This window comes from Toxorhynchites rutilus, chromosome 1, assembly GCF_029784135.1.
Source record: "Toxorhynchites rutilus septentrionalis strain SRP chromosome 1, ASM2978413v1, whole genome shotgun sequence".
Lineage (NCBI taxonomy): Eukaryota > Metazoa > Arthropoda > Insecta > Diptera > Culicidae > Toxorhynchites > Toxorhynchites rutilus.
The window spans coordinates 197,919,778-197,935,426 of NC_073744.1; the positions used below are offsets into that span (position 1 = coordinate 197,919,778).

The 15,649-nt window shown below is 40.4% G+C and overlaps 1 protein-coding gene across 1 annotated transcript; it reads right to left on the reverse strand.

Moving 5' to 3' along the window:
• Positions 1 to 14,311: 14,311 nt before the first annotated feature.
• On the reverse strand, positions 14,312 to 15,299 carry LOC129762218 (malignant T-cell-amplified sequence 1 homolog). The gene is made up of 4 exons (XM_055760279.1): positions 15,141 to 15,299; positions 14,920 to 15,072; positions 14,556 to 14,858; positions 14,312 to 14,495 (listed from the first exon to the last, which is right to left on the reverse strand). The coding sequence occupies exons 1-4, from the start codon at positions 15,149 to 15,151 to the stop codon at positions 14,414 to 14,416; spliced, it is 549 nt and encodes a 182-aa protein (XP_055616254.1). The 5' UTR covers positions 15,152 to 15,299; the 3' UTR covers positions 14,312 to 14,413.
• Positions 15,300 to 15,649: the final 350 nt, after the last annotated feature.

The window sequence follows — 15,649 nt, forward strand, 5'->3', positions numbered from 1 at the left end:
ATTACAATCCCATAGTCTGTATATGGTTTAAATTGATGAAAATTGGAAGCATTCCCGTTTCCTCATACATTTGTTCTGTCTATTTGTGTGCTTTCCCGAACAGAGCTGTCAATAACTAGCAAGTTATCGACGAGCAACGAAGGGGAAATCGTAAGATGTAAAGTCTCCACGAACAAAGGAAAAGAACGAAGGCGAAACTTTGCCTAGAGTATAAACAGTGGATCTCGCTGAGGCAAACTTTCATTCTTCATAAGGCAATCGACTGAACAACATCGTTGCTGGGCGAGCTGGACGGCGAGAGATCGAATGCCTTTCTCAAGGCAATGGGGGAGGGGGAGTAATATTAAGGATAAAGTAAAGTTTTCCAAAGGCCTTTTTGAAGCATAGAGACGAATGAACTGAAGAAGTTTCAAGTCTCTTTAATTCAACAACGAAAGGAAGGAAAGGCAAAATTTAAGTATCATTCTAGATTCGAAACAATGAACATCGCTCGTTCTTCCTTGTTTTGCGTCATCACATGTCTTCGTTTCGGATTGAGCTGTGGACGCGACTAAATTACTTACTCGGTGATGTCTCTGGCATTACAATCATTGCATTAATGCTTTGAGCTACACAATTGTGTGGGGAATCATCAAGCTAGGCTATCGTCAGCTCACCAAGAAGATAGATGTTCTGGAATTTTGTCAGTGATATGGTTTCGCATGACGGTAGGAAAACTCTCTCCACAAAGGATGACAGCTAAGCTAATCTAGACTGGCAATTTAACAGAAAAGGCTTCTGTTGAGAAGAGCGCAAAACAGAGATAAGAGTGGGTGTATTTAGTTGTTTCAAGCCATCGATATATGGATATTTTTGTGCGTACGTGCGTGCTTCATAACCCGTACGTAAAAATAGTGCATCTTCGCTACGTTGAAACCCCATCTGTAATCTATATAAATAAAAATGTAAAGCTAAATCTGTTGGTAAGCGGAAAACCCGAAGAAGGGATGGTCCGATTTTAGCCTCCTGTATTTTGTTGTATTCGTCTCTTCCGGTAGATCAATATAGTGGAGAGAAAAATCTGAAAATTTTCGGAAAACTCTGAAGGAAGGTCGGAAAATTCGGAAAATTTAATTCCAAATTTCTGCATAACTCAAAAACTAATCAAGCAAATGGAGTCAAATTTGGCATGTGAAGGTTTTAGGGGGCACGGAACGAACGTTTATATGGTGAATACACTCCTCCCCTCTCTCTAAGTGAGGCTGCCATACAAACGAAACACAAACTTCTGCATAACTCGAGAACTAATCAAGCACAATCTGGGATGTTAGGGTTTTTGGGTATGAGAAATGTTTCTATGATGATATGACACCCCGCCCTCCTCTGGAATGGAGAGGGAGTCCCAAAAAAATTTAACCCATATTTCAACCAAATATATTCCAACCGAACATGAAAATTGAAAATTTTCGGAAAACTCTGAAGGAAAAAGGTAAAATTCGGAAAATTAAATTCCCATATGTTCTACAATTACATAGTGACAAGTGCTGTTAGCCCATTTGATGTTTGCGCTAACGAAATTGATCTCTGTTCGAAACTGGAAATGGATTTTAATGTGACAAAACGAATTTCGAATGCAAATTAATCACTGTAATCAAACAAACTATCTGGTTACCTCTTCTAGAATATGTGAACAGTCGTTCAAACTGATGATTTGTCGAACATATCAGGTCGAATAGAATGAATGTCAAGGAAAATTCTTTGAATACGATGCGCGTAAAATTACATCTAGATGGCTACCAAGAGAGCAATTTCTGTTTTTGTTTTTTCATTTTTTGACGTAGGATTACGTCTTTCGGGAACATATTGGGGTACAAATTGAAAATTGAAAATCGAGCGCACCGTGAAAATTGTCCAATTTCAAATGCTTATTGCTCAGTCATTGCATGATGGATTGATGAAATTTTTGCGTCAATCAATTTCGGCACTCCATAACAATTTTTTACATTGAATAAAATAATATATGTCATGAAACTAACTATCAAACAGTTGTAAAATCTCAACCCCTATCCTAATGGAAATACCCACTTCTGATTGGTCGAAATTGACGACACATGTGGCGGTTCCCTAACAGAGACATCAAAACCAAGCTGCCTGGGTGAAATCGACATTGCAAACACATGAAAGTAGGGGGAGCTTTTTTTCCCACCGACATGTATTCCCTAACAGAGATTTCAAATCCAAGGTGTCTGGGAGAAATCAGCATGTAAATACCCTCGTGGTCGATAGTTTAACTAATTACGCGCACAAATGGATAGTGCTCATTGTAACTAGCGTGGGCATTGCTGATTGCATACGTGCTGGCGAATAAGCTGGGAGTGATGAACGAGTGTTTTTTTTTGTTATTTTCGATCCAATAAGAATCTATCGATGGGTTGATTGAAGAATGATGTTTCAATGAACTGAAAAGAACTTATGCTTGATAGAATATAAATAAAATTTAAATTTGAAACTTTTATGTTGGTTGCTTCGTGAAGTTTCATATCAATGACCGATCATGTATTCTAAAACTTTTAGCACAACTGTAAGCGTAAAATTGTATATGGTAGCTATTGTGTTAAAATGACTTGAAATGTGAAACGATTTTTTTCCCCCAAGAAAAGTTCATACGACGAGCAAAATTGGAAAAAAAGGAATATTCGAAAAAGTGATTTCGCAAATGCTCTACATATCGTATTGGGTGCTGTTAGCCCCAATTGAACCTCAAGGCGATTAGCCCAATCACCTTGAGGTATGTAGCATCGTTTTCCGTTGGGTTTAAAGCGAAAAGGAAATGGGTTGAATAAACACTCAGAAAATAAAAAAATTATAGATGAAATTACGTTTTCCATTTCAAATATATTTTCTCTATACTAAAGTAACACTTTTTTTCTAGTGAGAAAACTTGTGTTCGATGATGATAATTATGTTATATTACATTGATCAGCTTTTTTCTTTATTTCATCCATACATAACACAAGAGCCATCTCGTCCAGGGCGGCTTTGGTACGTGATACGCACCATCTAATGACTAATCACCATTCTTCTATCATTATCACTCGGTTATGGACACTGGTGGAGTGAACAAACAATACCTAACAACCAGTCAAAACGGACCCAAATCATTTTCGAAGTGTTTAACAATGTAATTCTTCAAACATATCTAAAATCAGCCTAACGGAATCCTACGTCAACTATGCGGTCGTGTCTTGGACACAACCCTCCTGTGACTTTTTTTGTCATTTTCAACATTTGACAGATTCATGCATAACAAGGTGTCTCGAATAGCTTCGTGCTCTAAGAATAGGGTGGTCAATAAGTATCAATTGGTTTTTAGTTAAATTATTGATATTTAAATACTGGTTCATTTTACCACCCCTGTCCATTTTACCTGCATTTCCCCTACGTCATTTTTTACATTTTAATACAAAAACTTGTTTCAATAGCCTTAAAATTGCTTTCAAAATAGGCTATTAAAATCACACCAATCGGTAATAAGCGAGTGCTTCCCGGAAATCCACTCAGTCAGGAACGAATGACCATCGAGTTAAAGTCTCTTAAAACCAAAAACTGAAACTGAAATTCCACTCAGTTTAAACCCTCCTTTGTCGTAGAACACATCAATACAGAGGACTTCCTCTCCTTGTATCGAGCTGTGTGTGTATGTGTGTGAAATCAGCCTCAGGCATGAATGATATCCGCCTGATGATATGACCACCAAACCAAAAGTGGTGTGGCTTCAAATCGCGGATGGCTTTTCTAAAGCAAAAATGTTGAAAACGGACAGAAACGAATGTATCAGTTGCTCGTTATGGACAGCTCTGTTCGGGAATAGAGAACAAATGTATGGGAAAATGAGAATGCTTCCAGTTTTCAATAAATTTAATTGTGTAGGCATTAGTAGATTTTACTGTATAGTATAACAAACGAATCTTAGAGAATTTCCGATTTTAGCATCAGAATTTGTTCGCTGTGAAAAAAGTTATTAACGTTAACTACATTTCATAAAAACGTGACCTGTTTTCTGATTTGGCACCCTTCCTGAAAGACGTAGTTCTACGTCAAAGGAAGGAGAAGGAGAAGAAATCCACTCAGTTATGATTGCTATTGCAGGGGCTTAGAATGAATTTTTGATCGAAAATTTGATCGATTTCTCTACATCTACTCTCTCTTTTGGTCATTACTTAGCTGCAAATGCATTTCCAGCTGTATTTGACAATGTGGAAGATAGATCAGAACCTCAACTATCGGATTATATAGCAAACTTAAATTGGAACGTTTTTGCAGTTGAGTTATTAACTAAAGAAAAAGTTGATGAAGAGAAATCGATCAAGTCACTTACACCCAGGGCTGCCAATAATATTTTTGAAAACAACTGGAAGATTGCTCTTAAAAAAACTGGATCCTGCGAAACCTTTTTGTCTTAAGAAGACCGGCTATGATTTATCTAAATTAATTTGTTACCCATTACGATGCTTGAGAAAAAGATTTTTTTATCCTTTGTGTAGTATTTATATGTAGTTCGTAAAACTGTAACTGTAATTACTGTGAAATAATATTTGAGGGAAAGTTTTATTTGGGCAAAATTTGAAGAGTTTCGTATTTATCGCTTCATAAAATCCATAAAATCTTTGGTATTGAAATTATAAAATTTTGGTATTGAGACGCTATTTCTCTCCATTTTTTTTGTGTTATTCATTGCTAATTTACATCTTATATTAGGCTTGTGCAAACCAAATTTCGGTATCAAGATCAAGATGAGGGGCCCTTAAATATTTCCTCTAGCTCGAGAAAGTACTTTTGAAAAAATATGCATAGTATGCTTTCTTGCAAAATATACACTATGGTTCACATGCATAAGTATGCATTAGCTATTTAGGGGAGTTTGTTTGCATTAATTAAATTAATTATATTTAGAACTAAAGGGCCTGATTCTCGAATACACTTCACGGTGGAAACGAAATAAACGGAACGCCATTGAACTACGTTTTACGAGTTAGTGAAGTGTCGAAGATAATAATGAGTTTTCAGGCAGAATGAGCACTTTTCAAATAAAAAATCATTAATGAAAATTAATTTCTTCGTACCAAACTGGTATTTAATGTGAGTGGAAAACTTTGTTTTCCTCATGTGATATAATAATCTCATACAAAAATTTCATCTGAAGATAATTTGATATTAAAATGATAAGCTTAGTGGGAAACTAATCTCGTATCCAGATGTCGACACCGTACCGTTGTCATCGCGGATACGTTTCATTCCGTTTCCATCGTGAAGTGTATTCGAGAATCAGGCCCAAAATTCCTTTGAGTGACTATGAGAAACTAATATCCATTTGTTGCAAACGGAAGCAAGGTTACTTGGGTTTTATACTCATATTAATTAAAGTCAATGGAATCCATTTACTCTATGACCTTTTAAACTTCAGAATGTTTTGGAGGATCTGTAACATCTGATGTTTATATAAACTCAGAGCCAGCATAGCACGCGGACTCTATGAACTATTTTGGTTAATGTTCCTATCTATGAACATTGTACTAGTCGCGAATGGAATGGGAGATCATTTGTTCTGAACTTCAGAATGGTTTGGAACATTCTTGGGTATTTTTGGGTAGGCTGTTAAATAAAATTAACAATTGAGTGATACCCTGTTTTTAAAGTAGTTTGATAAGTTTCCACCATTCGGGAAAGCTCTTCGTTTTGGAATTTTCGACAAAACACCGACGGATTGAACAAAATGGAAAGAACCGAATTACAACCTCGCCTGCCACAGAAAAGAGAGATCGATCCAAGGTCGAATGATAAATGTCAGAAAATAAGATTACATAAGGGATAGGAAGAGGGAGGGACAGATAATATTTATCATTGTAAATTTATTTTACATAAAATGGAAAATAAAAGGCCGACGACCCGCCGTCGGAAGCGGCGGCCTTTCGCAAACAAACCTGTGTTCCATCGATTGCCCGGTTAGTTTGAAACATAGGAGACGATCCTTTAGTTAGGTCCGACCCAGCGTTAGCGAGCGTCGGACAACATACGTTTGCCCGGTTAAGTAATTGCTATCTATTGTATTTGGGCACCGGTGACGCTAATACGAAAGTACCGAAATTGGTATAGAAAATTAGATGCAAGCAGCGGGTACTTTTGTACTCGCCTGCATTTTTGCAAACCGGAATGTGTTCTCCCAATATAGATTCCAATACCAAAAAGACGGGTGGGTAATGTCGGGGACATAACCGGAGTGACGTAGGACTATACAAAGGGGACAGCTTTTGGTAAATAAATATTTTAAATATATTGTTTTATTTTCTTCTCCTACGTGAATACCTACCTATCTACCTTGAAAATGGATTAGTTTGCTGTTTACTCTTTATGAATATGTTGATGGTTCTGAAAAGAACCTTTGGTGTTGTGTTTTTGTTATCACTCGATATTCCCATCTTGTTCGGTTAATCCTTCCTGTTTAGCTATTGCGTTTGCCACTCGCCACAGCTTTCACAGTTGGAAAATTTCTTCCCATCCAGCTTGTGACATGTTGTTCAGTAAATTACATTTAATGCGACGTGCCGGAGAAACACTTTGCCACTCACTGAAACTAATTGTTGCCTTAATGAGCGCCGAACCGAAGCTGCTCTGTTCTTGATGCGGGTTTTCTGATTGTCGTGAGCAGCTTTGCAAGCCAACTCGAGCACTCCGACGGCCGAAACTCTATAATCGCTGTTAGGTATACTGGTGCTCCGGCACCAATCCGTTCGGCCTAGTTACCCTGGCGGAGCAATCAGTGAATGCGACCAACAGGAAACTGGAGATCTGCACGGTTCGAGTGAGACTTTGCCTTTCCCTTAACTTGTCCTCCTTTGTTACGTCCTCGATGCCGATGCCGTACAACCACACGGGTTTACGGTTTGAAAGAAAATAAGATATATTTTTGGGGTCCGCGTGTTTTATACTCTAGCGGTACACACTCACAGGAGACGAACGAATGAGCGTTAAAAGGCAGCGATGGCAAAAAAATACATTCATTACGATTTGTTCGCTCGTTGGATTCACATGCAGGGTAAAAAGGGTCCTTTTCAGGATCACAAAATTATTTTCAATCTAAAGAGTTTATTGTTTTGTTATTACTCGATATCCCCACCTTGTTCGGCTAAACCTTTCTGTTTAGCGATTGAATTTGCCACTCGCCACAGCTTCCACAGTTGGAAAAATTTCTTCCCATCCAGCTTTGTGACATGTTGTACATTAAATTACATTCAATGCGACGTGCTGAAGCGCCACTCAGTGTCGCATTAGAGGCGATTTTTTTGAACATTTGCGATGACAGTGGTACAGTGTCGACTTTCAATGTGGGGTCATAATTTGGATCTCTATGTTTACAAAAATGTCCAACTAAATAAGTCCGTCCAATTAGCTAAATTTCGAACTAATTGTAAATTACTGTACTTTCAATCTGGAAACAATTTAAGAATTGGTGAAAATTGAATAATCAGGAAAGTCCCCAACTATCAATAAGCTCAGAACATCTGCCAAATTCACATACTCATCAAATCCTGGCAAACAAATTATGAAAACATCAATTTGTGTTTTATTATTATTTTGGATAATGTTTAAGAAAGCATTGAACTGTATTTCCTAAACTCTTTTTTGGAAGGTTTAATGGCCCTGAAAAGCGCCTTGTTTTATGGAATGGTTCCAATTTAGAAAACTTAGTACTCGTGGTTTTGAAAAAAACCATTTCGAACGCCCTTGATGCCGCCTTGTTCTGGATTTGCCACCAAAGTAGTTTGTAGAAAGAACAAACTTTTTTCTTCTGCTACCTGGTGCCGTTTTGCGATTGCGTTTGCCACTCGCCACTCGCTGCAACTGTCTGTTGTTGTCTTGATGTCCACCGAACCGAATGTGTTCTGTTCCGTATGCGGGTTTTCTTATCGTCGCGAGCAGCTTTGCCAGCTAACTCGATCACTTCGGCGGCCGAAACTATATAACGCCGGCTAGGTGGACTGGTGCACTGGTACTAACGCGCTCGGCCTAGCTACCCTTGCGGGAAACTCCAGATCAACACGGTTCGAGCGAGATTTTGCCTTTATCTTCACTTTTCCTCCTTTGCCATATCCAACCATGGCTGCTTGTGTTGGTTTGTTGATGTGTTGTGATGCGGACCGATGTGGTGTACGGTTTGGATGAGAATGATCGTTACGGCAGCGGAGCGGGGATTTTTTAGCTGACTGGCTGGCTCGAGAATTACGCATGTGTGAGACTGCGACCAATGTTTCGTTCATTTTAGACGTAGGACTACGTCTTTCATTTCTATACTGGGGTGTAAGTTCAAACTTTCAAAAACGAAAGCGTTACGCCGGAGAACGAGATTTTGAACGTTAATAGCTCCTAAACAACTGAACGAAATAGTATAATAAACACTTCATTCGAAAGATAAAATGTCTACGCGTCATATGCTTGTTACTTTTTGATCCAAAAACTTGTTTCAAAAGTCCTAAAATTGCCTTCAAAACAGGCTATTGAAATCACACCAATCGGTATATAAGCAAATGCCGCTCGAAAATCCACTCAGTTATGATTGGGCAACGATTGAGGTGCGATCGCTGAAATGGATGGATGTTTCCCTAACACAGACTTGAAAAGCCATGAAGGGTAATCGTCATTGTAAAATAGATGCGAGCTGCGGGTATTTTTGTACTCGCTTGCGTTTCTGGAAATCGGAATGTTTCCCTAACACAGATTTCAAAACCATGGAGCCTGGGGAAATTGGCATAGCATATTAGATGCAAGCAGCGGGTACTTTTGTACTCGCTTGCATTTTTACAAACCGGAATGGTTTTCCCTATACAGATCGTGAAACCAAGAAGTTGGGAAAATCGGCATTGCAGGTACATTCAAGTTGGCAATACTTTTGATTGACTATGGATTTGATAGTGAAGAATACGATATGACATGGTGTGGTGGATATTATATTACATATCGAATCTATGAAAGCAGCGCTATAAAATTATTTGTTTACGAATGTTGCGATCGATCGTCGTTATTGGGAAGTTGGAATTGTTGGGAAGGGGGTTTTATTTTCGCTGTGTAATTCCGAGGAGGAATCCATTCCTTTTTAAGGGTTAATAATCCTGCTCCGGATCAACGATGATTCCAATTGTCGGGGCTTGGGGTGGGGTTATAATTGCACTGGGTATTTTCGAGGAAGAATCGATTCCCCCTTTGGGCGTTAATAATTCTTTTCTGGCTAAACGAATTGATATTATTATCACTTTATTCGAAAGCGAAAATGTCTAAGATGTATATGCTTGTTACTTATTGATTGCAAAGTCAACATTAGCTCTACGTCCACCTTGCGGTTATAACAAAGATATAACCCATTTCTAGTTTTTTTCTTTTTCCTTTCCAATCGTGCTTCTATATTCTATATCGCTGCTGCTCTGGTTGCCCGTTTTGGTCGGTACGATTTGAGGAGCACAAAATGGACCAATCAAAAATGGGCACATAGTGCATTTTGACAATGCTTGATATTTCACAATTATTCAATTATTTATCTCAAGAAAAATGAAATGTTATTCGTTATGATAGATGCGTAGATATATTTCCTATCAATTGATGCAAAAACCTTTGCGATCTATTGAGAAATGCTCGAGTTATAAGCGTTCCAAATCTTGCATTTTTTCCTATTTGTTCAGTGCCTAGATTTCCATTTTACCCCCTATATCTTCCGGTTAGACGTAGTCCTACGTCAAAAGTTGGGAAAATCGGCATTGCAGATACATTCAAGTCGGCAATACTTTTGTACTCCAATGCATTTTTACACTCCGGAAGTCGTTTTGCTAACACGGTCTACAAAAGCGGGTAAAAATGGAACGCTTCGGCTCGATTATTCAAGACTGCATTGGACGATATCTCTTCATGTCGCCAGCTCACTGAACTTTTACGCATACTGTTTGATGATTTGGCAAAATATTGATAACTTTTTGCTGCGATAACTACTACCATAATGCATGAATTGACTTAAATTGGGATTTGTTTGCAATTGAATTCGTAAATAGTTGCATTCATTCACTAGTTTAATCAATAATTTAATCGATACACACAAAAGATAGCTCTGCGCAGCGGCGATTTCGTAAACGATGAGGAACATCCGAGGTGGGATTATTGATAATTGAAGAAATACAATTGATTACTAAGTCAACTGCAACCTTGCGGTTATATCATAGGTATAACCCATCCATAGTTTTTTATAAAGATTATTACTCTTCCGATCTATTTCTGCTAATGCTGAACATCGCCATTATACTCTTTGACGAATGCAATTGCGGAGCTGCGCGTTGAAATTAAGCAGATAAGTTCAAAATCCAATGTTCAGTTTTCTCCAGCTGCCAACTGGCCCTCAATAACACAACGAAGGGCCAATAAAAGGCCTCTTGATCAGAATACTACTGAACAAGCATCTGAAAACTGTCGTGTTGGTAGTAAGCAGATGATGGACAACTCCGTGTCGGTACCCATGTGTAACCAGGAGGAGCAGAAGTTCTGGTTGTATCTCTCCAGAATTCGTCCTGACGTTACAACCGAAGCTGTGACAGCAATGGTCAAAGCAAACCTCCAAACCAACAGTGATCTTGCTGTGGTGAAACTGATTCCGAAAGACAAGGACACCAGCTCTCTCACTTTTGTGTCCTTCAAAGTTGGAATGGATTCATCATTAAAATCTAAGGCTTTAGATCCGGAGACTTGGCCCGAGGGTATGCTTTTCCGGGAGTTTGAAAATTTTGGTCCCCGAAAATTTCGAGTTCCTGCAAAGCTTCCGAAACCATTAACGCCTATACCACCAGCTCAAAACTCATCTCCTGCCACTATGACAGCACCGTTAGTGGAGTGTTAACGTGTTTTGACCCGGGATGCACGCCTGCCAGCTCTATGGAAGTCCCCAATCCCCTCATCTCAGTCGAGCTTTTCCAGCCATCGTCCAACAGCCATCCCGGTTCTGAGTTTGAGAATGGAGAGGGGATCTTCCAAACCGCTATTGCAGGCAAGTACCCATTCAATAGCAGCACGTATGTACCTGATTTTCTCAACGTTTCTAGTCAGCGTTTCTGTATCTCGTCTGAATCACTGAAACCACCAACGATGTCTCTTTCATCAAGCTTCAGTCATCCACATTCATCATCTGCATCAAAATCTTTCTCGACGCCGGGATGCATGCCTGCCAGCCTTATGGGAGCCCCCAATCCTCTCATCTCAGTCGAGTATTTCCAGCCAACGTTCATCAGCCATCCCGGACCTGAGTTTGAGAATGGAAAGGGGCCTCCCAAACTGCCATCGCAGGCAAGAATACAACCGAATTAAGCATTTATGTACCTGATGTGTCTGGAGCTTTCAGTAAACATTCTCGCCATTCTTCTGGATCATGCTCTGTATCCACAAGTTGCTCATCTGCTGAACTCATCCAATTGTCAAGCTTCCGTCATTCATCACATGAATCAATCGCAGTTTCGGCACTGGGATGCACGCCTGCTAGCCTTATGGGAGCCCCCAATCCCCTCATCTCAGTCGAGCATTTCCTGCCAGCGTCCATCAGGCATCCCAGACCTGAGGTTGAGGATGGAGAGGAGGCCTTCCAAACCGTTATTGCAGGCAAGTATGTTACCACACGGAACACTTCTCTTCCGGTAAAGTCGACTTCTTCTAGCAACCTCACCTCCGTCGGAGGGGGCCCTGGTAACGATATCGGACCTCCCACGATAATTGCAGTTCCAAGTACCATGTCACCCACCGAGTCATCGACGAATTTGACATCTACCAGTGCTGAGGGACACGTCACTGATAGTATGCTTTCCGTGTATTATCAGAATGTAAGAGGTTTGCGCACGAAAATCGCCCAACTGCGTTTGTTACTGTCCAGCTGCGAGTATGACGTACTTGTATTTACGGAAACATGGCTCAAGGCAGATATTGATAGCAGTGAGATTTCTCCCGACTATATAATTTACCGTTGTGATCGTAATGCACATACCAGTACTTGTTCGCGAGGTGGTGGAGTACTGGTTGCAGTCAAAAACTGTTTGGATTGTGTATCAGTTCCGATTGCTAACTGTAACGAGCTCGAACAAGTTGCAGTACGCATAAAAGAACAATTTCGGTCTCTCTACATAGTCGCGATATATCTCCCTCCTAATTCAAACAACCAGTTATACTCTGCACATGCAATCGCTGTTCAATCCATAGCTGAGCGTCTTTTGGAGTCGGACATTATCCTATCAATCGGAGATTTTAACCTTCCGTATTTACGATGGAGTTTTGACGATGACATCAATGGATACATTCCTTCAAATGCTACTTCTGACATCGAACTTGACTTCACGAACGTGATGTTTGCTCAAGGCTTGAGACAAATGAATGGTTTCACAAACGTAAATGACAGACTCCTCGACCTGGTGTTTACCAATCTCCCAGAGTTCCTCGATATTATTGTACCATCTTCACCGCTATTACTTGTGGATAATCATCACGCTCCGTTTATTTTATTACTTGACGTACGGGTTGTCCCAACTTCAACGGACGAGTCTGAAGAATGCCTCAAGTTCGACTTTTCTTCATGCGATTTTAATCTTTTGAATTCTGTGCTTGCTGAAATTGAGTGGGAACGATTTTGGACAACGATTCAGTAGATCAGATGTTGTCAAACTTTAACGAATTTATTCACGATGTCTTCAGTCGCCATATCCCTCGAAGAAGAAGAGTGTCAAGCTCCGTTTACAATAAACCTTGGTGGACTCCTGAGCTACGAAATCTTCGCAACAACCTCCGCAAGGTGCGTAATCGTTATTTCAATTCGAAGAATGAGACTGACAGAGCTAGACTTCGAAATCTTGACTTGGAATACAAGAGTCTCCTTTCTGAAACATTTAAAAACTACCTGCTAAGAATTCAGGCAACGGTTAAACAAGATCCTTCAAGTTTTTGGAGTTTCGTCAAGAAAAGAAAAGCAAACAGTAATATCCCTGGTTCGGTTAGCTACAATGAGACCGTTTCTACCACAAGTTCAGAGACCGCCAATCTGTTTGCTGCCTTCTTCGAAAGTGTCTTCAGCAAAGCATCACCGGTTCAACGTCACGATCGTTTTGAGGAAATACCAATCCATAACATAAACCTACCGTTCCAGAACTTTCGACAATCATTCTGGCGTACCCCAAGGCAGTGTTCTCGGCCCTCTTATTTTTATTATCTTCATCAATGATCTTTGCCTGTTACTCTCCTCATCCAATCTTTCGTTTGCCGATGACTTAAAACTATTTCGTGTCATAGTTTCACCAGATGGCTGTGCTGCTCTGCAAAACGACATAAATCGTTTGCTTGTCTGGTGTGGCGACAACGGAATGCGAGTTAACTGCAAAAAAATGCAAAGTGATATCCTTCTCCCGTTGCAGTAACGTTTTAGTCCATCAATACAACATGGAATCAGTTGCCTTAGAGCGTATCAATTCAATATGCGATCTCGGTGTTACTATTGATTCGAAGCTAAGATTTCATGAACACATCAATATTATAACAGCTAAGGCGTATACAGTGCTTGGTTTCATCCGGCGTCATACATCTGAATTTACTGATGTTTATTGCCTCAAGACGCTATTTTGTTCGCTTGTGCGAAGTATTTTGGAATATGCTTCCCCGGTTTGGTGTCCTTACCAAGTTACACAGAGTCTTGCGATTGAGAAAATTCAAAGAAAATTCGTGCGTTTCGCTTTGCGCCCTCTCCCGTGGAACGATCCGGTCGATCTACCCTGTTATGCTGATCGTTGTAAGTTGATCGATTTGGAAACACTTTCACCGAGGCGCACTAAGTCACAAAGGCTGTTTGTTTTTGATGTTTTAATGGGTCATGTTGACTGTCCTAAGCTCTTGGAACAGATTCCATTGAATATTCCGCCTCGTCGTTTTCGAAACTCTCCATTATTAGCAATTCCTTACCACAGAACAAACTTCGGTTACAACAGTAGTTTTGATTTTTGTTTGCGTTCCTTTAATGTTGTTTGTAATGAATTTGATTTTCTGTTGACAAGAAACGTGTTCAGTGCTAGGATTAGAGATTTAGTATAGTTAGTTTTAAGTCAGTCTGTGCGACGTAGTCGAAGATGATGTACTAAATAAATAAATAAATTACTATGGATGAGGATATTAGGCAACCCGAATCGGTCGCTGATCCGCCGCCTGCCTTCGGAAACGGGGTTCTATCGCATCCATAATACAGTGAGCATGCGATCAAAGAGGCAAAAATAAAAGTTCGCTCTACTTGAACTATTACACCAATTTATAATTTATTCCGTTCTCTGTTGTTTGTCAGTTTTTTTTTTGTGAAGGAACACAGCACAGCCAGTGGATTTTAGCATATTTACTTCACTGGCTTCATCTGCCAGAGTCCATCGTTGAGGTAGTGACAATTCTCCACGCCCACTCCTTTGTTAATCTTAGCGCTAAAATAATAATAAAAAAAGTTCAACTCATAAACAAACACATCGTTCAGCAGAGCCTACATATCATCGGTGGAATACGTGGTCTGGCCGATGGCCAGTGCGTTTGCTTTCCCTTCGGCAAGAATCGCCACCACGGTGCCCTTATCCACTTTGGTCATACACGCACCCGGCGAGGTCAGTCCCGGACACATAATGTTGGCTCCGCTCAGCACAAACCGGATAGCGCCCTTGTCGACCTGCTGCATCGGCAGAAAGAAGGGATATTTGTGGAATAACCGCAGCGTCGGCATCCACAAGGCGTCCCGATGCCGGAAGAACAGCTGTTCGCCGGCGCTGTTCACCAGGAGCTCTATGTGGTCATGGCTGCAAGCGTGGAAGGAAAGGGTTAACCGGAAGACCGGAAGAGTCGACCTGTTAGTCTTACCATTTCACAATACGAAACTGATCCTTCTTGGGCAGAATCTGATCGATGTGGCCCTCGATGTGTGGATACTCTTGAATCAGCGTATTTCGGATGCCCTTTTGTACCGATGATTTGAGCTGCTGAATGCCCGAAACGCTTTCCTTCTCGTCAAATCTAATAAGTGGTGATAGAAATTAAGATTATTTTTCACTTCAAATGACGCATGGTAAAACTAAACCCACTTCTTAAACATTCTAACCGAGAAACGAGCAACGAATATGACGACGGGCAGTTCTGTCTGAGAAGAGAAATATTCGCAAACAAAACACAAGCTGCTCGGCGAAGCCACACCGAGATGACGTTTCTCCGAATTTTATTGGACGAAGCAGGCGTGAACAGTGACAGCCAGCGTTGCCAATGCTCCAGTTTGAACTAGAGATGTGCCATCCGCTCATGAGCCGTTCATTCGAATCGCTTCATTATAGTGAGCGTATTCGGATCGGTTCGCAATCAAAACCACGCAGCTCATCAGCTCATTACGGAGCTGTTGAGCTGATGAGCTGTTGAGCTGATGAGCTGCTGAGCTGTTGAGCTGCTGAGCTGCATAGCTGTGGAGCGCAAAAGCTGCAGAGAGTGTGAATTTTGAGACGCAAAAGAATTTTTCGTCTCCCGCGTTTTATGCTATGACGTCAGTTTGTTTTCGTTCTTTAGCTTTAGCAGAGATGCCAGATAGGAAAAAGGTTTTTGTTTT